Genomic DNA, 26,883 nt, shown 5'->3' on the forward strand with positions numbered 1-26,883 from the left:
GTGTTTGCTTGGAGCCTTTGTAAGATGAATGGGAGCAGCACTTTTGATTTTAAATAAGCTTTCAACCCTTTTCAATATAAAAATAAAGGTAAAATTTGAAGAACAACCACGCTTTGTGGCTCTTTGTGCCTCTGCACCCTTCAACCCATCACAACTCAATTCCTGTGTAATTGCTCAAATTAGCTCAAAGAAGTTAATACATTCTGACTAGTTACGAGTAGGAAGCGAAAGTGCCTGTACAGCCTTGCATTTGCTTTTAGGTGGGCGAACAGAAAAAGAACATCCAGCGAGTTTCAAAGGTTTGAGCCAGGCAACAGCCATTCCTGCCAGCAAGGTCAAAGGAAACATTTTTAAGCAGTGTTTGAAAAACACCCGTGTCCATGTTGAGGCTCTGGAAAGGGCAGTGGTTCCACTGGGAAAGCCCCAGTTCTCTTCCTCTGGCAGTGAAGTGGTTCAGCCACAGCTCCCAGGCACCACTGGAGCAGCACTCCTGGTAAGTGGTAGCTCCAGCTTCCCCAGGTATGATGTGGGGACCCTGGCACCTGCAGCACTGGAGACCAGGAGGATGATTGCACTAGATGTTAGGATGTTCTTAACTATGAGGGTGGTGAAACATTGGCATAGGTTGCACAGAGAAGCTGTGGCTGCCCCATCCCTGGCAGTGTTCAAGGCCAGGTTGGATGGGGCTTGGAGCGACCTGGTCCAGTGGAAGATGTCCCTGCCCATGGCACAGGGTTGGAACTAAGGTCTTTAAGGTCCCTTCCAAGTGAAACCATGCTATGATTCTATGGTTGATGGCAGTATAGAAAGATAGGACAAATTATAATTAAGTGTAATAGATTAGATTACATCTGAAAGTTACACATTCCACTGTGCTTGTCGCTCTGACTCAGCACTGCCTTCAGAACAGCCCAGGGAAGAAATACATACCACATGTCTGAATGGGATTTTCATGCTCACTGTGGAAATCAGATACCTGTTGGGAAGGGACTGTGCAGACATTCAGAATTACTGTGTTTAAAGCCACTTAAAACTTACAACAAAAACGTTAAAAGTCTCATATAAACACAGCTTTCAGCTTCCATGGGAGGAGTGCCAACATAGCCGTGCCTGTAAGTGAGGTCACCAGTGAGCCTCTTGGGATTGGTCCCTTTTAAAAGGGCACCGAAACTTCCACTCTGAGCTTTTTATTTTCCTGTAAGGACTTGCACAGCATGACTCATAGCAGAAGCTGTTCTTAAAATGGAAAGAAACGCAGCAGCAACTAGTGTTTAGAAATGTCAGTTAATTCCAGCAAGGCTGCAGTAGTTGAACGACCCTGTAAAGTCATCCCACTCTTCTACTCTACCAGGATAGTTGCAAATTTGGGATGGAATTCCTCTTCAGAGCCACACTAAGAGGTTTCTTCTCCCCAGCACTGCAGGCATGCACCCTGGCTCCCTTCCACCCAGAGAGGAGGGTGAGGGACTCAACAGGACCCTTCTGTGACAGGCAGGGTGCAGCAAACCCTGCTCCGGCCTCACTGCCAAAAGGACACGCAGCAACCCAGGTCATAGGGCTCCACCTGCACTTGGAACAAGGAGAGCTGCCAAGTTCTTGAAGGTTGCAGCTTAGTGTGTTCCTCTGCTCTCTGGTGACTGCTGGACAGTCTCAACCATAAAAGCAATCCCTGCTTGTATGTTATCCTTCACCTCTTACATTATATGTCACAGCTCCTCCCATCTGGAAGAGCCATTCTATGAATTATTCTTTACCACCCCTTACTTCAGAGTATTCTATTAGAAGGGCAAAGGCTCACCACTGATCACTGCTTTTGAGAAGCAAAGGGTTTCATTAAAACAGGTTTCTTGTATTTCCCTGTGATGAACTGATTAAGTTGGGTCACAATTACCAGGAAGAGGGTGGAGAGGTTGGGACCTGCTGTTCAACAAGGAAACTCACAGCTCAACCAGAGCAGGTTTGGTTTATTCGAATGACTCCATCCAATACTCTACACAGGTACCGAGTGGCAGCCGCGACAAAGCGCAACCGTCCGAGAAGAGCAGTGCCGGGGTTGAGTGCAAGCCACACAACTCACCACGGCCAGGGGAGCCCAAAGGTTCAGTTCATTTTATTTTTTTTTATTTTTATGTTTTTACAGTGTACATTGTTAAATAACGTAAAGAAAACGCCTGTAATTCAGAAACAGATTTTATGTGGAAAAAGATACTCAAAGTGTAATATTAAACAAAATAATTTAACAGTTCAGTAGCATTAGTTTATTCCTCTAGACTTCAGTTATTCATCCACAGGAGGGGAGGGGGAGGGGGAGTCAATGGTAAATAAAACCAGTTCTTGCATAACATTAAGTGAAAAAACGACCTCAAACTTAGTAGATAAAAATTAAATAACCACGTGCTGCATATCCAGCCAATCGGTTCCCCTGGCATGAACGTTCCCCTTGTTTCATCCCTGCCTCAGGTCTGCCACTGCTCCCGTTCACAGAGCTCACCTCACCCCTCACACTGCGTGCCTTCAGGAGACCCCTCTGCATCCACCCTGGGACTCCTGCTTTCTGCCTCTTCCCCACGTGCCCACCTCAAGCCTCCTCTCTCCTGTACCTCTACTCTGCACTTCAGTTACAAAGAACAACCCCACTGGGCCTAAGGAACTGGAGCTCACCCCACTTGCTTTCACCCCCAGCCTGTACCCAACCCCATTGCCAAACCTGCTGTAAAACAAAGAGACAGGAAAGGAATGGAGCTCAAGTATTTCTTTGGAAAGATGAAAGAGCGAGGACATCTGCAGACAGAAAACTCCCTATATTAAGGCTCCAGGGGGGCAATAGCGCTTCAGGAAGGAAACAGAACAGGCAAGCAACATCTCCATGATGCGCCAGCTTCCAGGATACTGGTGAGCTACTCCCAAGTACCAGGAAGCAGTACCCTCATCCTTCACAGCTTTCTGCAGCACTACAGGAATACTGGCTGGTATTATTCTTACTTTGAAGAGGAAACCAGTATTTGTTTCTTTAAATAGGGAAGGGAGAATGACCAAAGCAGGAGGTACAGTACAGTTCCTCAGAGGTGACAGATAGTTACAGTCCTGGTACCAGCTTGGAATTTGATAAGAGCGAACAGAATCGTGAATCCTCCCAGACAGAGGAAACTTCTTGACGCCGGCTGTTTCAAGAACATCCATTGCCGGCAATGGACGTTGCACCAGGACATTCCTGGCTTACATGGATTTTACCAAAAATTAAATAAAATTTAAAAAAAAAAAAAAAAGAAAAAAAAAAAGGAAAAAAAAAAAACAGAAAAAAGAAAAAAGAAAAGGTAAGCAAAGCAATCCCAGCAGACCGGCCCACGCCAGCGGGCAATGGCACCTCTCCCTCCAGTCACAACCTGACCAAACACCTTCACCACTTTGCCGGTGGAGTCTAACTGCATCTTCAGTTGGGCCTCTCCCAAAGACACACATTCTCCCCATCCTCTGTTCATTTCCGATCCAGACCTCCTGCCTCCGCAGCCAATACTGGTGAGTCCTGTCTTAGCTTCACTTGCACCCCTCCGTCCCCCGCCACAGCAGCCACCTCAGACCTGAGGACAAGCTTCCCCAGCGTATGGAACACTGTTCCGGCCCGCAGCCTCCACGACTTCCCCCTCCAAACACCTACTCTAAACAGTAACGGTATCACTAAAGAAGCTCTTAGGTACAAATGGTCCGTCCTTCTCTGAGCCTGCCCTGGTCCGCCTGGGGGTCTGCTGGGAAGATGACGCTAACTGCAGAAGCAATAGAAGTCCAAGGCACTAAAATATCCAGCAAGCATACTGGGAGAACAGACAAGTATTCAAGTACATTAATTTATACAATTTTACATTCACATTTATTTATCTAATACAATGAAAATACAAAGGAAAAAGTTAAAGTGTCTCCAATAAGTATAAGGATATAGCTAGCTTTTTTTCCCATTTTTTAACGTTTTTAACCCTCTATATTCCACTCATTTTTAAACTACTGTTGTCCAACAACATTTATATATCACAGTGTTTCCACATCAAAACTGATGGTAAGTACATGTCCGCAGGGAACTTTAAAAAATTCTTTTAAACAATTTAAATTGCTCTAATGCTGCAGTCAAAGCTGTTAATATCTTACTTAAAGCAGTAATGACCTATAAAGCACGGGCTGCACTGCAAGTCCATTCGTGTGCCCCACCATTTTGGAGCCAGATACGATTGACTGGGGAGAGGGAGAGGAGGGGGATTTGGACAACTTTTCTCCTGGTCTTGGTTCTTCAGGGAGAGATGAGAAGCGTGCTAAAGCCTCATGCTAGGCTTCAGCTCTCCCATCTCGACAAGTGTGGATTCAGCCTCAAACTAGAGAAAAATTACACAGCAAGACTGCATGAACTGACCCCGTGACTTTTCTTCACAACTCTTGATCCCAACAAGAGCAGAACCCCTCGGTCAAAAGCACTGCCCCATCATAAGGATGCTGATCATCCTCCTCCCCCTTCAAGGTGTGTGGGGAAACTCCCTTTACAGAGAGTTGACGGCAATGGTTGGAAAAGAGAAATTCATTCCCAGTCTGGCAAGCTACCAGTTCATTGCAGCACTAGGAGTTGATACAGGGCCCCATCTCCCTCCCCACGTCCTGTCCCGAGGTCTAAGCCAGCAGGGTCTCCACGCATGGCTAAGTGGTCCGCAGGTTGGAGCCTGGAGGGTTGCTGATGGATTTTTGCAAGTTGCTGATGTTGAAGCTCTGCAGAGATGCGGCACCAACGGGCTGGAACTGGCCGAGCGGGGGCTGTGCTGGACCACTCGTCGCGCTCCACGGAGCGGCAAAAGACACTGCTGGGTAACCGTACTGCTGCGGAGGGCACATCGCCTTTGTGAAGGGACCTAAAGAGGTAGCTGATGCTGCAGAGATGGGTGTAGCACCCAGGGAAGATGTCATAGAGATACAGAGCTGACCTGGTGCTGAGAATTTTCTTGCCATTCCAGGGCCCTGGAAAAACACCCAACCCCCAAGAAAAGTTACACACCTGTGCTTAAAAAACACAGGTTTCCCCTCGCTCCAAAAGCCATTCCCAATGGATGTTGAAGAGAACGCGCTGTGGCTCTCCTCTTTGGTTATCCCCTTCCCTCCCACAGCAGGTGATACAATCCTGCACATACATGAAAGACAGAGCCGACAGCTTTCTACAACAGCTGTCCAAGCTCCCCAGCAAGCCATGTTTAACACCCCAATGAGACAGCACTGACACAGTTCCTTACCCTAAACATTCACGGATTACGCCTTACCTCATAGTTGCTATGCCCTTTGCCAACTTTCTTGCCAGAGAGGTTCATGGCATCTCGGGCCCAGTTATCTACCAACTTGTGCAGGTCATCTGTGAAAGTCCCTTTCCGGCTTGAGGCAATAGCAGTAGGCTGAGGCTGAGGCGCTTGGCTGTTCACCGTAGCCCCGACTGTATTAGTGCTGCTGGTCCCTACAAGTACATAAAACAGGGAATCAAAACTTAGGTTAAAGCTCGTCTTTCTCGAAGTAAATGTAATAATTGTGGTAATGGTACATCAATAGAGAGCCAGTTAAAATGCCATGCAGGTTAATTCTAAGTTTCAATCCCAGGACACACCGAAGTGGGAACTACCAGGACTCCTACAGGCATTTTCCCAGATTAAGAGTATTCCATAGATAAGTTTACTTCTCGAGACGTGCTGCAAGTAGTCATCTTAAGAGGGGAATGGTAGCAGCCTACAGGCCTTTGTAGAGGAGAAAGGAGATTAGATTTCGGCACTGAATGACAGTAGAGCCACATCATTCTCTCATCCTGCACCTCTTAATTAGCAGCAACCACTACTGGCACAGGTCAATTCCACCTTGGAGGCCAATGCCGGATGCTGAATAAGGAGCGGTACAATCAGCATCGTCAGCTGCTCTGTAGCAAATTATCTCCACTTTGTAAAATGAAGACAAAAATTCACCCAGATTACGTAAAAAAGCCACAGTGAAAAACAGCAACTGTTGTTTCCAATAGCTGCCATACTTATGTTCTTGAGGATAACCAGATGGGACTGTCTTCATCCACCAAAGAGCCAGGATCAGCAGGGGAAGTCTGCACTGCATTAAATTGTGCCTTTTCCCTCTGAAAGCATTTTTTTGCCATTATGTTCAGATTTCCTATGTCAGAAGAACAAGCATTTCAGATGCAAACAACTAATAGAACTGAAAGAAGGCAGAAATGGGAGTAGTTTCTCAGAAATGTTTTGACAAGTTTTTCTATTTGCTGGGTTGATTCTGAGAACACAAAAAAAAAACCTTCACAAATACCAGGTTTCAGTTCTGCTACAAAGCTTCCTGAACTTATCCTGTAGGAAAAATAAAGCCTAGCAGCTTTGTTTTGGATAGCCTCACTGTCCCACTGTCCTCCTCCCACTTACAAACAGGCTACTGCACTTGAATTCAGGTTTTTTTAACAGCACACTTCATAACAGCAATCAAAGAAATTGCGCGATACTGAGCTCCCCAGCAGCATGGCAAAGTATCCTCATGTTCAGATGTGGGAGCGATGGTTAACCACTAGGGCAGACTTTTTCTGAAGGACATGGTAAACGCAGAAAGAATCAGGATTTCTCAAATCCATTTTGTACAAAATCAAACGACATCATCAGTATCTGGCCACAGCAGTGCTAAACCCAGCAATCCTTGCAAGCACAGCATCCTCACCTACTTGGTTCTCAAAGTTCCTCAAACATTTCTGCCTGCTCACTCTGCAGACTGTAACTGGGAAATCCAAGGAAACCTGAGCTTATGGCAGGCATCTCTGAAGAAAAACAATTAAAAGTGGAGCAGCAAATATGGCAGAAGTGAAAATCATCTCTCTATTTCAAAGGCTAAATGGCAGTCGCCGTCTCTTGCCTGACTGCTACTTCACTTTCCCTGGCTATCAGCCACACTCCTTGCAACCACTGTATCAAAGAAAGAACTGGCTCCAAACCCCTGCAGGAATGTTTCATATCGAGGAGTGAATTAGGAAGGTGACGTACTTACTATGCAGGACAAATAAGCAAAGTGTTACTGCCTCTAGTAGTGCTGAGGAGGGAAGGATATGTAACCCTCTCACCAGTTCCAGCTCAGGTCTGGAAGTGGTTCCCGGTCTGGGTGCCCACAGGAGGGGCAGCAGTTGTTACAGGCAGGCAAATGCATGCAACAGTACACAGAAAAGGGAAAGAGAAGAAAAAGGTTCCCTAACCAGGGTGTGCAGCTGCAGCACAGATGAGGAGTAACAGGAACACACAGTAAGGTAGCAAAGGAAATCTACAGCGAAATAACAACCTTTAGCATGTATCATGTAGAAGGGGCTCAGAATACCATTACTTAATAAGAGCAATGATATGAAAGGTGAAATTAAAGACAAATGAGGCAAAAGCAAGGAAGGGGTACTCAGGGGAAGCTGCCAAAACCAGTAACAATCACGTTCCACTGTGAGGGCTCATGCAGGGATTGACACACTTGCTCCCATCCTCTTCATGATGGCCAGTATCTGCTTTTGGTATTTTACATTTCCACTTCAATCAACCAGCACACTGGTTCCTGGGCCTATGCTGGAGGGCTTCCTTTGGCCACAGAAGGGAGAGAATTAATCGAGGTATATACCACAGTGCATTCAGCTGAAAATACAGAAGATCATTTAGGAAAGCTTAACTGGCTTTGGTTCAGGGTGGGAAAGGTGGGAGGTTGCAAGAGCTTTGTCTCCAAAAGCCATTTTGTTAGGGAGCTCCTATCTCAGGTCACTGACAGACCAGCCTACACTATTATAGGTGAGCTATGCAGTCACCAAAGCTCCCATATAATGTCAACTTAAAAAATGACTTCTTGGGAATTTCACATTTTAGCTCTGATGTAGTCACTGCTGCAGAAACTGCCATCCAGAAGAGTCTGAGAAGGAAGTGCTTCAACTTGTAGCATTCAATGGAAACAACCCCTCACATTCCTGCTCGGTCACAGCAGCCATCCCCAGTTCTGCTCTGACATGAAGGATCTGAAGTGAAACAGGCCTGCCTCTCTCTCTCTCCAGCTTGCTACCATTAGTGCCTTCATTCTGCCCTTTTATATTTACCCCATGTAAACCAGCAGCCAAAAAGACACCTTTATAACAATCTTGAGTGACATGAGCACACAGGCTTTTCCTATCATCTCTTACTTTGGGAGATGCACTGGAGATCTCTGATGGCTTACTCTTACTCTTAAAATGTTGAAGAGGTACCTGCAATTGGATCCACCACTGAGGTGGCAAACCCCATCAGATCTGCAAACAAACTAGCTGCTCAGAGGTACAACCTTAGCACATTACAGTGAGCAACTGACCCCAGTGCTCAGTTCGCCCTTATTAAGCGATGAGCAGAGTTCCACAGTGAAGGTGAGGTTCTGCCTTGCCTCCACTTGTCTGTGAGAGTAATAGCCAGACTATTCAGTATACTGACAAGAGAGTACACATTATAGGGCATAACATAGACAGACATATGCTGTGCTGGAGACAGAGTCAGGGAGGTAAGGCTTCAGTGACCAGAAAAAACTGATGAATAGCTTTACAATCAGGAATCAGAGATAACAGAAATAAGATAATTACTACAGAGCTGGTTGCAAGGACAGACTTTTTTCACCATCTTCCCTGAAGCACAAAGAGAGAGTAATTTGTTAAAGACAAGAGAAACAGTGAGAAATGTTTAGTATCAGGAAACAGTACAAAAAGCTTGGTGAGAAACAGAGGACGCAGCACTGCAGGGCTCCTGGAGTCACTACTCAAGGATGTTCCTGAAGGAGGAAAACCCCAAGACTGGTCAGTTTAATCAGTTGTGCTTTCAGAAAGAGGCTCAGCCTCTTACATTTATTCTTCCCAAACTATAATGAAGAATGTCAGTAGACGTTACTGTCACAACTGGCTGTTATTCCAAAGGGAAAAGCAACTACACCTTCCATGTTTGTCAGGATGTACGAAGCATTTTTACAACTGTCAAAGTCTGACCAGTTTATAACATGAGAAAGATTTATTTGAAAGGTCAAGTGCTTTTAGTTTGCCACCTTATGTTCTCAGATCTGTGGAACGGTCCAGGCACTCCCTGCCAAGCAGTACCACTCTGTTTCTCCAGCTGCACAGTTAAAAGCATCAATTACTGCACTGTTTCCTCAACACTGGTGATTCTAAGCCAACATCTCCTCCAGTTGCCACTCTCCACAACAGTCTGCAATAGCATTTCAAGGACAAGACTCCAGGAAGCAAGCAACCTGCAGTAAGCCGAGTGACAGCTAAGCTGCGCCATGCCAAGCATTATCTGCTTTTACAGGACAGCTACAACACACTTCTCAAAAGAAATCCATTTCCTTTAGCACCAGTCCCACAAGCAAGAGATACACATGCCAAAGTACTCTTACAGCCAGACGATGGTTGACTTGCAGCAAGACAAGGCCTTATAAGTAAATGATACTCATATATGCAGTTCATTGTCAATTTTAGAAACAGAATGGCTGCTCTTTATATTCCCTACACCAAAAAAAGAGCAGGCCACACTTAAGATGATTTTTTTAAGTTAGCTTTGGTAAGAATTTAACTTCTTCCAAGAAAGGAGCCATAAAACTTGATTGCAGATGTCAGTGCACACCTGCACATTAATATACCCAGCATCTCAATTTGAGAAATTAAGTACTACTAGTACTTATATCCTCAAATCCAATGAAGTGGGATAGAGGTATCATTGCAAAACTGAACAGCCAGGAAAAATTCCTGCTCCCTCTGCCTGGGTCCCTTTCTCAGAGGATGGAGCTGGTTGCATTGCAGCTGTCTCTGCAGAAGGCCAGGCCCAGTTCCTGCACATGACACTAGTTCAGCTGTGCTACTGCTGACTGTAGCCAGACAGATGCTACAGATGCATGGTACTGTCATTCAGTGCAGCGACTGGAGCTCTTTTTACAGCACTTAAAGCTTTTTCATATCAAGTCATTCCAGAGGGTGGGAAATAAATGAACAATATTTAATGGGTCCAGCCTGCAGAAGCAGCATGGAAGGTGTTGCAGCACTGCCAGTAAAAAGCACCACATCAGCAGCCTCAGCTCAAGCGCATCATTACTTCAATCACATCAGAAGTTTGAGGCTCTCTTGTAAATTTGGCCTAATGCAACTACAAATGAAAGGATTTTGAGAAGAGCTGCGAGGTAACTTGTGAGGGTTAACAGGGTGTCTGAAGATGTCTGTTTGCCCACCTTTACTGCTATTCGTTGAACACTTAGTGTACCTCAAAATTTACAGTAAAAGCTTCTAAACCTAAGCCCATTAGTAGGTAAGGATCGTTTGAGTTTGCCTGAAAATATTCTCAAAGTATTTTTAAAAACCCTCAACACTTTAGTCTTTAGCAATCCACCTGCTAATGAACATAAGTCAGTATTAACTGCCTACAGGTGGCATCAATGCTCTACAATATAATCAGTACTACTGCTGAGCACATACATGAACTTGCACCACAAGCATGCTGCTGAAGGAAGTCAACATATTATAGTCCTCCACCAGCTACAGCAGCATACAACTAAGGAATAATTTTGAAAACAAATTTTCCTCACTGTTCCACGAGAAAGACTACCTCACCTCCCAAGTCTCATGTCGGCTAACGTACGCTGAAGCGTCACTCCTAAGGCAAGCCAAAAGAAATGCCTGCTCAGATACAACTTGCCAACTCTCCCCAGTTTCTGTCACCTCACTGAACTGTCCTGAAAGTTTCCACCAAATGGAAATGAGTTCTTGTTATTATGTATTTAACACCAGAGAATACCTAACACGAGAACTCAAACTTCTAAAGGTATGCGAAGAGCAGCTCAGCTAAGCCATGGGATGGGAGGGAATAAACACAAGGTGGGAGATTAGAATGGGCTGCATGAAATAGATCCAAGCAGCAGGAAAAAACCAAACAAACGAGAAGACCAAACAAAAACAGACAAGGAAGGAGTAAAGGTGTTACACACAAAGAGCCAAGCAGGGCGTACTCAGAAATCGGGTCCTCCTGCCACCAGGCTTGAATGTCACTCTCTCAGATGCACAGTTAAACTTCGCACAGCCTGTGAGAAAACAAGAACAGGAAGAACAGAGAAAGGAGAGGAGAAGAGACAGAACACCACTACAAGATGTTAGCAACTTGAGGTTGAAAGGGTGAAATGCATTAACATGACACACAAGAATAAGCCTCAAATTGGGGGACCAAAGAGTATGTAGACAATATACAGAGTGAAGAGACTCCCTCTAATAACTCCAGACATGAGGCCAAGTCTGCTGTGTTACTCTCTGGGACATAACCCAACAATAAGGTTGCAATCTATAGGAAAGCCAAATCCTGGCAAAAGTATCCAATTCTAAAGCAGTACTGCGCAACTCTAGATACAAGGAGATGATTCATGTAGCTCTGAAATACTTGAAAGAGCTCATTAAAAAAACACCTCTACAGAAAATTCTTCCAAAAAGTCTGTTTCCATTTCCTGTCTGTACTTCTCTGATTTCAGTAAAAACACATTAGAACTGATATATTCAGGCAGCCTGTGGCAAAGCTTTTCAAAGAGGTCCTCAAGGAGGCAAAAAAAAACCAAAACCCTGGAACAGCTAAGTTCAGAGAAGCAAAGGAATCAAGCTGTCATTCCCCACTCACTGGCAAACAAAAAAGCTCTCCCTAACAAATAAATCAGAGCTGTGACTGAGAAATTATTTGATAACATACTAATAACAAGCAATCCATGAGTAACTTGAGTAAATTAACAACCTATTACTCCTACCATTCCATCCTCCTACACTAGCTTTTCCTTCCAGGATAACTGTTTAACCCATGAGCCTTTTTATCATTTGTTGTTAAAAATTCCACTGACAGAAACAGCCAAAGCACTTTGGAAGTCTAAAAGGGCTTTGAATCTTAAGAAAGAAGTTCCTACCACTTCAATTACCGGTAAACATCAAAGGTGCTCTGCCCCTTCCTTGGTCTCACTTCACACTTCTAATCCCCCATTACGGTCTGTCTCCTCATCCTTTCGGCCAATACCTTTCCCCCAGGTCAGCAGAACATTGCTTGCCACCACACCACTGCACTCTCTTGCATTCTCCCTTAGTGTTTTCATTACAGCAGACAAGGCCACGCACTCTGTATTCATAACAACCTCACGCTTCACCTAAATGTGCAGATAGAAACCTAGTTGCAAAAAACCCCACTCTTACCAGCCTCCACACATAGGTTAGAGGTTATCAGTCTAATTTTCCTGATGTATTAAAAAAAAAAAATCAAGTGTCATCAAGTTGGTCATTTTTTCACCAGTAACAACGGTGCAAGACTCAACACTAATTCCGTTCAAAGTCTTACCTTGGCCTGGTGCCGAAAGGCTTGGTACTGAAAGGGCACCGTCACTGGTAAAGGCAGAGTAGAGATTTTCACTAGAAGGTGAAGGTTTGAGGGGCTGTAACAAATGGTTCTGCCCAGTCTCTGGTACACTACCAGGAGGATGAAGAGTCTGCTGGGGGGGCAAGACCGATGGTGCACTTTGAGCTGACAGATTGCCTAGAAGGAGGAGGAAGGCAAAAAGTCATCCAATGTTTCAGTTTCCCCACATCATTTTCAAAGCTTCTATTGTTGTTCCCCAGGGACAGGAGTAAAAACAGAGGAAAGTCTGACCGGAACATTTACTAATGGAAAAAAAAAGGTTATCACCATTTGGTCAAGCATGACAATCCATGCAAGAAATGGGTAGGCAGGGGGAGGGAACTGCTCCAGTTTCTGGGAAAGCATTAAGACTAGAAAAATTCTTATTAAGTTTTAAGGCAACTCTGTGTTAGCTCACTGTCACATGCTCACACACAGCTCCCATCTCATGTAACAAAACCAAAGTGAGCAGCCAGGGGGGCTGGATACAGAAACTGCAGCATGATGTGGAATTACCAAAGTGAACATGCAAAAAGCAGCAACAAATACTCTTGGTCACAGTACTGGCCCTCCGACATTGTTTACTCGATGCTGCAGGATTTGACAGACATCTACAGTGACCCAGCAAGCATCTGACACCCAAATAATTCAAACAGAAACAACTATTTCTGAGTTCTGTTTATTATAAAAAGGGTTTTAGTAAGAGAGGAAGCCTTGACAACTGGAACTGCTTCTCGACTTGTAAGTACAAAAAAATTTTAACTCCATTAAATAAGAAGATCTCTACTTTAACATCCATCAGTTGTGGCTAAGTTTCTGAAGTGTAAGGCCACAGAAACACTGTGCTTAAGTGCTACTAAGGTAGTGAAAAATCACCAATCAAATCACAACTTTAAAATTGCTCTTACAGAACAGCATCTTTCAGCAGATTACAAAAGTCACAAGCAAGACTACCAAATAGCAAAAGCAATTCCAAAAACGATCTAGTAATCCAGGTGGTGGAAGAACTGGGTCACACCCCACCCTCCCCCCAAAAAAGGACAAGACAGAGACACAGACATAGATCTAGGAATGAAAGATGGTACCTTGTCCGTCTTATCTACGCAAAACCTTGAAGTAAGTCTCACCTGATAGCTGAGGGCTCTTATTTCCCTGTGAGCTGCTACGACTGGACTTGCTGCCTTTTCCTTTAGTAGGTCTTCTTCTCCTTCCTGAAAGTGGTGCAGCTGGGGGAATAATTACTGCAGGTGGGGCCTTTCCCAATTTCATGTACAGTGACTCAATCTCCTGCTTCTGGCGACTCTGCAGCTCCTGGATTTCTTTAAGGTGCCTAGCAAGTTAAAAGGAGTATGACTTAACCAAAATATATACACGTATGCATACAATCCCTGCCCTCCAGTCAAGCTTGACTGGCTTCTTTGGTCAAACTCTCATTAGCATTTAAGGACAGAGGAAATAAATCTTTACCACAAATAACCACTGAATGTACCTGGTGGGACACTTGCCATTTTCTGCTGTGCTCTAACCCTGGCTAGAATTCCAGCACAAAGTTCCCAATGTTGTAACCACAGAACCAGGATAAATGGAAGTACAAAAAACCCCTTACACCTACACTGCAGAAGATCAAATAATCTGGCACTTAAATGCTACAGGAATAGCTAGATTACTCATTTTCCGAGACATATGGCCTTGGAGACATCTACATTTGTATTTGCCTTAAGGGCTTTTTTTCAGAGCAGTTGCATACACAAGGTTTAACATCACCAGCTGCGCTAAAAAAAGTTTGACTTTCAGCATAAATAAATTAGCAGGTCACATTGCTCAACTTCCAATTTTTTTTTCCAAGCCAACAAGGATCCTTCAGGAAAAGGAGAATGACTGGAAATGCCAGAAATGCACATCAGAAATACAGAGAGTTGCGTGTTATTTTCAAATGAGACACACACTATTCACCACTAACTACTGAACTTCAGATGTATGGAAGCTTTGCACATCACTGCACTCTTATCCACAGTGCAGCAATCAATCTCAGCACATACAGTAAGGTCACAGGTTAAAAAATGAAGCACAGCAAACATGCATTTACCTTTTTTGTCATAATTGCATACTACTACTTTCCTACTAAAAAAAAAATCTTACTTCCCACCAACACTGACAATGGGTCCTGACACTTATCAAAGGTTGAGTCTTTTCAAGTTTACTTTTGCTCTTTGTGAAAAGTAGAACACAAATGAAATTCACACTAATCCTGCTACATACATTTCAGACATGACCACACAAGCAAAAAAAGCCTTACTTCTCCCGTAACCGACGGAGTTCCAACTTCAAGTCTTCATCTTCAATATCCGACTCATTGTCACTGCTCATGTAGGAAGAGTTGAATGAGTTGCTAAGGCTCTGAACAGGGAGGCTGATCTTCGACCCCAGGGGCTGGAGGGAGTCCGGGCTCCCCGAGCCATCATCCAAATCCTTAGCCATCCCGCTTAGGAAGGCGGCCTCTGGTTCAGAAGACGGACCATTCATGTGCGGGGACTGCCTCGAGTCCAACTCTGTTTTCGGAGCTGCAGCTGAAGAAGCAACTTGTTCCAAGCCCACAGAGAGAGGAAGAGTCATTGGCTCTTTCTCTGCACAGCTGACCTCATCCCGAGTCTTTGACACTGAAAAGCGCCCAACTTGATCCGTTGTTGTTGTTACCTGAAAGCGCCCGACCTTAGTAGGCTGACCAACATCTACTGGCAATTGCAGCACAGGAACTGTCTGAGGAATGCTATCTACCACATCCAAGGAAGAGTCAACAACAGCCTCACTTTTCCGACTGCCAGCCTGCTTTACCAGTGTACTCTCTGGGCTACTGCCAGAAAGAGATGAAGAATCAGCAGAGGTTGTTTCAAATGGCACTGGCTTAGTTTCAGGTTTGTCGCCCTCTTTTAGCACATCATCCACTGCCACAGACACCTAGAATAGAAATACAATCATACAGACTTTCTTAGTTCTTCCTTAACACAATGCTTTTGTTTAGCTTAATAGTAAGATGCATCTGAGAGGGAAAAATAACTCATTTCTTTGGTATGCCACAAAGCAAGCTACTGCTTCCCTCCAAGTAACACAGTGCCACACAAAATAGTACTTCTAAGCAAACTAGAGGATTAATTCCAAGAAACACAGCAGACTGAGAGGGGACTTCCTTCAAAAACAGGACATTCTACAGTGAACACATCAGCACTGTTAGCCAAAAAGCAGCTAGCATTAAGACCAAGGCCAACAGTTACACAGCTAAACCCTGACATGGTAAAATGCTGTATTCACAATGCTAGACCTACATGATGGAGTGCAATCCCTGCCCTGAATGAAAATAGCACCTGCACAGAGCACTGCATTCATAAGCTCAACACAGACATTTTTCTCCCCACAGAAAAATCCACCATGAGGCCCACTTTGCTGGAACTATACAGGAACTACTCAAAAATCCTTTATCGACAACCAAATGAGTTTAACATCTCCTACCTGAAATCGTCCCATCTTAAGAACACCAGCTCCTGCTGTAGTAGCCATAGCACTGCCCTCTCCACCACATGATGCTGAAGGTAAGGAAAAGGAGAATGGGATTTTGAAGAAAATGAGCAACCAATTATTTGAACTCCAACTGTTTCTTTTTACCTACTTCAAACTCAACTATCAATTAACTCCTAACAGGACTTTGTGTTCATGCAACCTCACCTTTTTTTAGAGCTTAACATAGAGAATATCAAGACATGCTGTTAAAATGAAATATTTTCCTATCAAGATCCCCTGCACAGTACACTTGCTAGAAGTACACTTAAAGATAGCAGTAAAAAAAAAAAAGAGTATACCGATTTCTAACAGGGATGTGAAAATAGCCAAAGAATAAAAAGCTTGTTTTAATTCAATAGCCACACTGACTACCTACACTTCACAAATGCTGGAGACAACTTATTAATAGGAAAGTGGCAAGTTGAGGAAATACTATAAATCACATTTACTCAAAGCAGTCTGCCTGAAGCTTTCTGAGCTGGATTCTTAGCTATCAGCTCCTAATTTTGTTGCTGTATACACTGGCAGTGTAAGGTTACAAAGCTGAGAAAGAACATTCTATTTTAAATGAGCTGTATTGGACAGCTTGTTGTGTTAATTAAAGAAGGTTCGTTTATTTTTACTTTCTATCTAAACTTCAGCAGACAAAACCCAACGAATTTTCCACCAGATAAATGAGTTCTACAATATAGTTCACCACCATTATTTTCCTGCTGCTTTTATTAGCTTTTGCAGGTTTATCATTGAACTTCAGAAGCATAATAAATAATGTTTTCTAGATAGTTATTAAATAATTTTAGTACCAGATTAACTGTTGGTTTTTAAAAGGAAGATTTTAAAAGCTAAAACTATTAGGGGAATACTGACAGAAAAAGTTAGTAGGTTAACCCTCATTTCTCTATCTAAATGGAAAGGAAAAACTCTCAGGTTAGGAACAAGTGTCCTACACAGAGAACACAGCACAATAATGCAAAATGAGAAGTCTTAATGTTGTTGCCAGGAACATTAACACAAGACAGAAAACTGTTCCTTCAAATCCTGAAGCTGTACCTTATCAGCATACTGGAGATTCTTTGCAAGACTTAATTTAGCATTTTGGACAGCTTTAAATCCTAAATGAGTTACTATAATACACATACATCATTCCGCTCTCCTGGCCTACGATGGAAAATTTCAGTCTTGTTACTGAAAACTAAAATGATCCTTAAGGAATTGCCACCATATGATTTACTAAAAAGGGCTATAACCTTCTGAGTTGTTAGTCTGTTCAATTTTAGATCATATCTGCATGCTCACAAAGCATCTGAAGTAATCAAGCTTGTCTTACCATCCTTCAGAGACTGTGTTGCTGTGGACACCAGCCCAGTAACCGTCGTAGATGCTACTGAGGGTACAGACTACAGGTTCGAGGGGGAAAACAAAGTAAAAGAATCAGCAGTTTGTCTGAATGCCAACAAACACACCATATAACATATTACATGATCTTTACTCCCACCAGAGTCAAAAGTATGACCCACAAGACAAATGCAAGAGTTCTTAACCTCTAAAATAAGCAACATTAACGAGATTCTGCTTGCCTTACAGCCCCAAGGCTGTCAGCAGAGCATCCTCTTTTGCTTTGCAGAAGTCATACATAAGTAGCCACTTGGGGATCACAATGTCAATCACTATCTTCATTTTGTATCAAAGGTTATTATTATTGTCTTAAAATTTCAGACCCACACTTGAAACATCCCTCCCAATTTAAGGCTGACATATTGCCATACTGCTTCTATATTGCTCTCCCCTTATTCTGTAGTCACTTCCCCTTCTAGTTTGATGACACTGATGGCATCGCCACAAAAGCTAAATTAAGAACTAGTACCAAAACCAGCCTCACAAAATACATACTCTATTGCCACACAGAGACTTTTTCCAGTTTTGGTTGACTCAGTCTCACCAACTGGAAGATGACTCTTCATTTTTATTTTTTAAAGCCTAAAGGCTGGTCTACTGATATTAAAGGCAGTGACCTAAGAGCACAGTAACACCAAAGTTTTTCAAGACTACTGAACTGCCAACACTGCAAACGTACACAGGCAGGAGCAGATGTCACTGGAATGGTCTCTGGACTAAGGGTTCTTCTCAGCTTAGCATCCAGATCTTCCAGTGGCTGTTGGGACTGAGAAAGGAAAGAGTAAACAACTATCCAGCACAGGAGAAACACGTCACATTTGAGAAACAGCCATATTTCATATTAAAATTTGAAGCAGTCAGTACAGCTTCCATATTTCCATCATATTCCCTTTCTACATGTTTGCATTTAGCATGTAAAGCACAGTAAGAGTGGAAGTAACTTAGTCAATGTATCTGGTGAAACACAATAGAAAAGAAGCATTAACTGGAACTTCTGTTGCTCCTGGAGTTAGGACATAGCTTGCATTCTCACTCTTAAGAGCTGAGCAAAGATGCTGCAAGCATCTAAGTCCTACACTTCTTGATAGTTGTATCATGGCTTATCTAAAACCTTGAACTCAGTCAAGTCAATTAGGAAATAATAATATAGAAAAACTCAAAAAGATGACAACCTGGATAAAGCAAGACTGAGGGTAACACAAATTAAAAAAATAATAATTTAAAAGACACACCACTTAAAAGTTCCCTCAAAGAAGCTCTCTGGATGGACTGACTTGAAGAGGAAGAACGAAAAGAGCCAGAATCTTTCTTAAGTATCCTTATTACTTAGATTTCAGCTGTGAGTTGGCATCCAAGACATTTCAAACTTGGCCAACTGAATTGGGGAGGGGAAGAGAAAATACAAACACAATACAAATACAATAATTCTGAGTGAATCTGAACTTTTCTTATTTAGGGCCATACCCATAAGATACCTATAGAAGAAGAAAATGTTGGCAGACAGAACCAAAGTTGCAGTTCTGATCATGCGGAGTAGAAATTTTCATCTACACTTCAATATCATTAACCCTTCTAAATCTTTTATACTAAAAATTTAGATCTGTTTTTTAGAACTGAAGCTGAGGTCATGGCAACATACAAACATAAAACACAAAGACACAGACCTGTATAATGCTTAGCAGATAAATGAGCTAATTAATTTCAGTAATACTCTAAAATAAAAAGGAATTTCACCTGAATACTATGTGATTCTCATCACTTATTTGCACAAGATGATTTTTTCTTCAAGTAAACAAAGAGTTAAGGTATCTGAATGATCAGGAAATAAAGATATCTGTATGGAACAAAGGTACCAAAATAAAGCTTGGAAATGTATCTAAATACATTTAAGGAATAAACAGAACAGATATTTAAGAGGAACAAAATATCCAAAACTGGTCTTGAGATGACATTTCTTTGCCTGCAAATCAGGATTCTGGTACTCAGGAAAAAAAAGTTGTGCAAAGAGCTCCTGACAGGCGCAGTAAGGAAGGCAAGAGTACCTACTTTCAGACAAGTCAGTAATTTTCCAGATAGTATGTGATAGCAGCAAAAGGCTCAAAACAGTCAATTAGATTTGATCCAGCTGGTCTCCTCCAATTTCATCTCACTCCTGGGGCAGGCTTTAGAGTTCAAATGAGAAGTGAAATTAGGTAAACTGTTTGCAAACGACAAGCAGCAAGGGATCTATATTTGTGCCTCTTCCATACCACAAATCCTGCCAGGAAGACCTATGACAAACAGGAAGAAGCCGCCCTTTTGCAGTGGTACAGTGGGCTGAGTCACATAAGTGGCTGCAAGTGCTTTGAATTTGGGGGAAAATATTACTTATATATACCCAGCTCCAAGCAATGACAATAAAAAGGATTATGAGTTTAGTGTGACTGATTTTAACCAGCTGCCTCCAGGTCCCTTTGCTGCCTTTGCTCATGGTAAGAGCACAGATAAGAAGTACCACCAAATTATTGTCTCTTCTTCAGCAAAACTATACTTGAGAAAGAAATGGCTAAAAGGATAAACCAGCTCCTGCCTCCAGAAGCCACTGGGGGAAAAAAAAAAAAAGTGTTACTTCCTAACACTGCCATTTTACAGCTCCACATAAGTTACTCAGCTTCTTGCTCAGTTTGGAAGCATAAGATACTGATTTCCTGATTACTCACAGGGCAGGAATATGGCCCTTTCTCAGCCTGCTAGGAAGGAGCTGCATAAAACCAAGTACAGCAGCACTCCTTTCCATGACAGGCTTCAAGAGCCATACCTTCACTTTCACAGTTTTCTTATATAAAGAACATAAAATTCTGCCTTTTCACACTGAATAATACTTTCCAAGTAGCGGATAGGTTCTCGTTGCTTACAAAAGATTCAAACATGCTTTAGAATTAAAAATAAGAGACAACCAAGAAGTAGTTCTAAACACAGAGGGCATGTGAGAGGACTACTTTATTAAGGTCACTGATTTGCGTTTGCTCCATCAGATGAAGACCAAGAAGGTGGCAAAGTAAGAACAGACAGCAAGAGATGTTAACTTAAGGCACGTTGTAACTTAGGTCAGCTATATTGTTTCCAGTCTATGCAAACTCAAACTTGAGAGATTCTTAAGATATCACAAAATAATGACATTTACTGGGAGAATTCAAGAAACTGCTGAATAAAGACAGTGTTTCTGCATAGAGAACACTGCAGGAAAAAAGCTGGGAAAGTTTAAAAGGGAGTATTAATGTCACAACCAACAGAACTACACAAAAGCAGCTAACATGCCCTGCTGTTAAACTCTACTCATGCCTTTAGAACCACGGTCCTCACATTTAAAAGACAGAAATGGAAATACTACTCCAGCGGTATCTTTGAAGATTAGTCCCCTAATAGATGTAATTCAGCTTTTACAGTTTTAGCTTTACAACATGAGCCATGATAACCCATTAACTAAAGTCACCTTAGCACAGTTTAGATTTGCTGTTCTCTAACACTATTCCTTTGTATGACACTCAGCTTAAATCCTTTCAGATTGAAGTTTTCTCATGGAGCTATTGTAAATCAAAAAAAAAAAAAAACCCAAATGAACAGCTTGCAAAGAACTAAAAATGACCCTGAAGTTTATTTTTAATTCCCTCCCACAGATGATACTTGAACTCAAGAGCTCCATCGCAAGAGATGAGAGGGAGAATGTTACCAGAGTGTTACAGAGAAAACTTTATCAAAGTTAGCTCAGTCTGCATTAAATAAAAAAATCTTAGTGGCCAAGAAAGCAAAGAAATCAGGCCGTAGCACTAGTCAGCACTCTACAAATTTTCATACTGTAGCTATTTTATAGGAACTACTCTTAAATTATATTTAAGTATTCTATTATGTGAATTATTTCTTTCAATAAAATTACTGACTGCAATTCAAGCTTTTGAACACATATTCTAAGACTAGTCACTGTGGACTCAAGCCACAGGTGGAAGAGGTTAATACTCTAAGCAGCACATATACACAGGAAACACCAGATGTAACACAAAATCACTCTGCGCTTTAAGCAGGTACCAGATGGTACCAACTTGAATCCTATCTTCTCTACAGTTTTGAATATAACATGGTGATAGTTCTGTGCCAAATGTACTTCAATATAATTGTGTAGAAAGCCACCTCTGCATTAATCCACAAACTTCTTTCAAAAGCAGCACAACTATCGCATGGTCTCATGGGTTTTGTTTGGTTATTTTTCAGGGTTTTTTTTCATACTGAAGTGTAATGTTCCCATGTTGCAACTCATTACACATCATTCAGAAGATCCATAAAACAGTTTTGGTTTAATACAGTTCCTTCAATTACAGTTTGGTTGGGTTTTTTTTCCTCATTTTTAAACAGAAGTGAAGACACTTAATTTTTGTGCTCTTGAGCTGATGACCTGTCCAATCTACATACAAAATATCCAAGCCAGCTATTGCATACAAGGACAGAATCTGAGTAAGGGAAAGCCACTATTACATTTCAGCTCATGTTTATGATCAGGATCTTCAAATACTTTTTGCATAGTTGAAAGCCTTATGAAATCAGAGTGTAGGAATAACCACAAAATACAGAACAGAAATTCTGCATTTTCATTAACATTTCATTATAGTATATACTGCTTCCCTGAAGAACTATTCTTTTGCTACTAACCCTTTTCAAGAAGAAGACAGGTTCAAGTTTTCAGCACACACTCACCTGTTATGTTTTTAAGGAAACCCTCTAAAGTTCAGATTAACACACAGTAAAAACCCAAGTCTGATTAACTGTTCCTGTATTTCAGACACTGGGTACAGCATCCCAAAGGGAAAGCTACACATCCAGCGCTGAAGTGACTCTGGCTACTGCTTCAGTTACACAAAGGGAGTTACTCGGTCAAAAGGAAAGAAAAACAAAGACATTAATAACATGCAATGGAGAGTTTAATTGAAACATGCTCTTTGAAAGGAAAAGAATCGGATAAAAATCTGCCAAGTTGTGTAGCACCTGAGTTAGTGAAGGTCCTGGAAAAGGTGGCAGCGGCTCACTGGATGGAGTGGCAGCCGGAAGTTCAGAACCTATTGGTAGCACCTATGGATAACGAAGAGGAAACGCGAGTCCATCAGACACGGAACAACAGAAGGATCAGATACCAAGCTACAGTCATTCATGTCATACAACAGAAGCCTCAACATGATTTTCTGTAGAGACTTCCTTCCCAGAGAGTTAGCATAGAGTCTGTAGGGAATTTCACAACAAAACTGGGGGAGTTGTTTGGTTGGTTTTGCTTTATTTTTTAATCCAGATTATCTATGGCAGCCGCAATTTCCAGTTGAAACAAGCTGCTGTGTCGAGAAGCAAAGTATCTTGAGGCCATTATTTTCAAGTTTGCAAGAAATGCTACAGTAATTATTTCAAAAACCAATTATGTTTCCAAGAAGCTTCATTTAAAGGGTGCAGCGCTGCACTCAATCTCCTTGCAACAGATCTATGTTAACTGCCCATTAGCAATGGTAAGCTACGTGCTTGTGGCAAATTGTTCCAAGCAACATGACTTGAGAACAGGAACTGTCATGCCTAAGGATGTCTCCACTTGTTGAAAAGCAGATTTATAGACCTCTCACACCAATCTCTTGATCCATCACTTTTTTTTGAACCTGAAGGCTGTTATGACCCATAGAAGATGACTAGGCCATGCAACTGGGTAGGGGGAAGTCATCCAGGTTATATGGAAGAGGTTAGAGAGACCTGAAAGGTTAGAAGGACGCATCAAAGCCTCTCCGCCAGGTCAGACAGTACATTCCAGTTAGTTATTTCCATTGTTAGGCAAGTGGGAAATTCTAGGAATTAAGCGATCCATTACACAATTTGCAATTCTTACTCTCAGCTGTAATCCTGAGGTTTGACCATGACTTTGAAGTTTAAGAAACACACTGACAGCCCTACGAGTTATAGCGTTGGTCAACCGACTTTCCTAGTCAGTTGGGAACACTGAGCACTGCTGGATATGGGTAACTGGCACAAAGTCTATTCTGGTCCTCAAGAAGAACCAGTTCTAGCTTGCCGCTGTTTTACCACAGCTTAATTAACAGTTCAAATTGCAGTAATAAGTGCCTGGTGAAGATAAACTCCATTATTATCTCTGTCCTCCCAAAAATGTTCCAGCAGGTACTACACAAAGTTGCATTTCCTCAGCTTTTTTGTACACTAGGGGCATACACTTAGATGTTACCTGTTCTGAGGCATGATGAATTTTTAAGCTGCGGCAAGTTAATGATTTTGTTTATAAATAAGACTCAATACATACTTTAAATAAATTCATAAGGCAAGTTAAAATACATGTAACTGTCTAGGTTAGCAGGTTGCCCATAAACAAAATACACAGCTTAGTAAACCCCAGAAAACTAAAGCAATATGCTCCTTAAAGCTCAAAAACAACACACAACCTGAAACTAAGATTAAGCTTTGGAAAAAATCCCAAACTAATTCAGACATGAAAGCTTCAGAAGAGGTAGTTTTTCCACAACTGACAATCAAAACCTGCAAACATTTATTACATTTAAACCCAAGCCTTTGTAATTACAGGTTTGCAATTAGCAGGTTTCTAACTATTCCAACTGTTCCTGAACCAATACCAGTTCTTATTATTTTCTAATCTTTCTTTTCTAATTCTCAACTTCATTTCAATATAAATGAATGCCTCTGTCTGCATTTCCTGCCAGGCTTCCTTGGCACATACTCTCGCGCCTCCATGGCAGATATTTTCAGCTTTGTTTGAATACAAAGACTAGAAGGGAAAGACTACTAATGAACAGAGACGCTAGAAGCATGAGCTCAATTTAAATGGCCTGAAACTGGTTAATAGCAAGGCTGGCTAAAGAACACCAACACAGGGTATTGGTGAATGGGAAAGTACCTTAGAGAAACAAAAAAAAAAAAAGCAAGTATTAAGGATTTTGGTTTGTTAAGACACCTGAAAATTTCTTCAACCTAGTTCCATTTAACTTTGAAAAGGAAAGGACTACAACAGTTTAGAAATTGAAATGCACTGTCTCCCAACACAGGGAGTCATTTAAAAGAATATAGTTTCACGTGTTGGTATCTCTGGTTCGGTTCACATGCTGTTATGTCATGAAGGTAACAACCTTTGTGCCACAGCTCAAGCTGTTACTATAAGTCACGACTATTTCTTTCATAAAAAGTGTCTGTTTGAAGAGCATGATTCAGTAAACAAACACTAAAGGGTTGTTTTCCAGATATCCAGGTACCTTGTAAACTTCACAAATCTAATATTTGGAAGGAAAAACATCCAGGCACTGCATAAGCAGTGGAAGACTTAAAAGTTTCAGCCTTGACTTCAAGGCACTGGCTAATGATAGGAAAGCAAAAGCTAAGCTACCCTGACTACTCTGTGAAACATACAACCACCCTGTCTCATTCTAGCCATCATGTAAGAAATTAAAAGCTATTTAAAGCAAGACTTCTCAATTCTATTTGGAGAAAAAAAAAAACAAACAACAAAACAAACAATAGCTGCTTCACTCTTTGCAGTGTAGGTGTAAGAGGCACAATACAGAATTGGACTTTTTTTCCATATGGACAAAATAAACCCTCTTGGGACACACAAAAACAACCAGAGCATCAGTATTATATTAAATGAAGACACCCTCTGCATGAATAAGTGTTTTGCTTTATAAAAGGGCTTCTGCTTGAGAAGGCTGTTTCCTACAATACTTGAACATTCACACAATTGTTGCATTTCTTACCGGTACCCTGCTAAGGGGGGGCTTTGAAGGAGAGGTCCCTGGTTTCACTACTGCTGTGGCAATGCTGCTTGATGCCGAAATATAGCTGACTGGGGTGATCACTTGCCCGGGAGTGGCAACTGGTGTGAGCACTGGCAAGCCAGATGGTCCAAGAGGCAAACTGCTCGGAGGTATACAAGTGCTAATGGATGTCAAGGGTTTAGTTGGTGCGACAACAGTGGTTGGTATCCCAGGGATAACTGTAGTTTCCATTACCAATGACGTCTCCAAAGATACTGATGGATGCGCTGTTCCCACGTTACCATGTTCACTGAAGAGAGACCGTAGCTTTTCTTCCAGGGTCTTTATATCATCAATACCAGGAGCTTTAGACTGAGCATCAGCATCAGGCTCCAGACAGTGAATATGAGGCTGATTGGGTAATGGAGCTGGTTGAGGCTGGCTGTGTATCAGAGTTTGCTGTACTGCAGGCAAGTTAGTGACCGGCTGTGGTAACACACCAGGTAAGGGAACCTGGGGCAACATGGGTGTTGCACCTGGAATCTGGGGTAGGACAGGTGTTGATGTAATTCCTGATGGGACAAGTAAGGGATGTATCACTGGCTGAGCAACTGAACCACATATGCTTGTTGCTACTGAGGATGACAAAGGTGCAGAGATGGGAAGAGATAAGCCAGCTGCACTGCAGAGGTGTGGTTTATCCATAGACTGCCCACTCTCAGATAGTGACTGTGGAGCACTTACAACTGTTGTTTCTGCCAGACTGGAGACTGACCCACTGCTACTAAGCTGAGGAAGCTGCAAAGCCACATTCGGAGCCACAGATAGGGCAACAGATGTCTGTGGTGCTGCCATACTACTTACAATCTGAGGAGTAGACTGAGATGTCACAGCTGGTGCAACAACACCAAGACCAGTGACACCAGGAACCTGTGTAGATGGCAGTGCCACAGACGACGGTGTGCTGATACTGGGGTCAATGTCTCCAGTTACTGGTTGCGCAGGCTGGGATGTGGTAGGTAAGGAGAAAGAAGCAGGGGCGCTCACACTGGAAGCTACACCAGTTGATTGCTGTCCAGATTGTGAGGCTGGAGGTGCAGAAATAGAGCTTGGCACACTTGCACTTGGTGCAACTCCAACAGCTGCACTTTCTGAAGGCAAAGTAACAGATCCTGGAAGAGAAACACCAGTGGTGGAGGGAGCAGATACTGTAGAAGCAGCCACAGATGCAGGAGGTGCACTACTGCCTGCCCCAGTAGAAAGTGCAGGTGGAAATGGTGGTATTGACTGATTGAACACTGGAGGAGCTGTACTAGGTCCTTCTGTCATTTGACCATGCCCCATCTCAGAGAAAGCCTGCTGCAAGCTCAGTGATGACGCCGAGTGGGAGAGATTCATGCCAGGACCATGGAGTGGGGATGCAGCAACTGGAAGTACAGAAAAATGTCAGTCTACCTGCAAAAGTTTAACAGTGTATTAATGTCTAATGCTAGACTTAGATCACATTTAATCAGCATAATAAAAAAAAAGCACTTACAAATACAGACTTACATTAAAATACAGAATCAAGGTTTCACAGCATTGAAACATCTTGTCCCCAAGAATCCTGCATAGTATCACTCAAATTACAGTCACTTCTTACCAGCATAGACAGTTCCTTATTTCCCCAAGTACCATAAGGAGTCTTTAGGAGCAGTTTAGTTTGTTAACTTCAGTTTTGAGGAACATGTTTCAGGCAT

The 26,883-nt window shown here is 42.4% G+C and overlaps 1 protein-coding gene across 12 annotated transcripts in view; it reads right to left on the minus strand.

The window, feature by feature from the left end:
• Positions 1 to 1,944: 1,944 nt before the first annotated feature.
• WNK1 (WNK lysine deficient protein kinase 1) overlaps positions 1,945 to 26,883 on the minus strand; it is a 105,793-nt gene continuing 80,854 nt past the window's right edge. For 7 of the 12 annotated variants that reach the window (XM_057427980.1, XM_057427981.1, XM_057427988.1 and 4 more), the window contains 12 exons: positions 25,145 to 26,571; positions 22,386 to 22,469; positions 18,052 to 18,138; positions 17,305 to 17,374; positions 15,930 to 16,003; positions 14,722 to 15,380; positions 13,553 to 13,755; positions 12,369 to 12,563; positions 10,996 to 11,088; positions 8,615 to 8,656; positions 5,286 to 5,473; positions 1,945 to 4,989 (listed from right to left, as the gene is read on the minus strand). In XM_057427980.1, the coding sequence (XP_057283963.1) occupies positions 4,675 to 4,989; positions 5,286 to 5,473; positions 8,615 to 8,656; positions 10,996 to 11,088; positions 12,369 to 12,563; positions 13,553 to 13,755; positions 14,722 to 15,380; positions 15,930 to 16,003; positions 17,305 to 17,374; positions 18,052 to 18,138; positions 22,386 to 22,469; positions 25,145 to 26,571 (3,437 nt within the window). In that variant the 3' untranslated portion in view covers positions 1,945 to 4,674. The remainder of the gene's footprint in view (positions 4,990 to 5,285; positions 5,474 to 8,614; positions 8,657 to 10,995; positions 11,089 to 12,368; positions 12,564 to 13,552; positions 13,756 to 14,721; positions 15,381 to 15,929; positions 16,004 to 17,304; positions 17,375 to 18,051; positions 18,139 to 22,385; positions 22,470 to 25,144; positions 26,572 to 26,883) is intronic. The other 5 variants (XM_057427982.1, XM_057427986.1, XM_057427983.1 and 2 more) reach the window with 5 other exon arrangements.

The sequence above is a fragment of the Pezoporus wallicus genome, unplaced genomic scaffold, assembly GCF_028554395.1.
Source record: "Pezoporus wallicus isolate ANWC-B61680 ecotype Strahan unplaced genomic scaffold, APGP_CSIRO_Pwel_v1 contig_2908, whole genome shotgun sequence".
NCBI lineage: Eukaryota > Metazoa > Chordata > Aves > Psittaciformes > Psittacidae > Pezoporus > Pezoporus wallicus.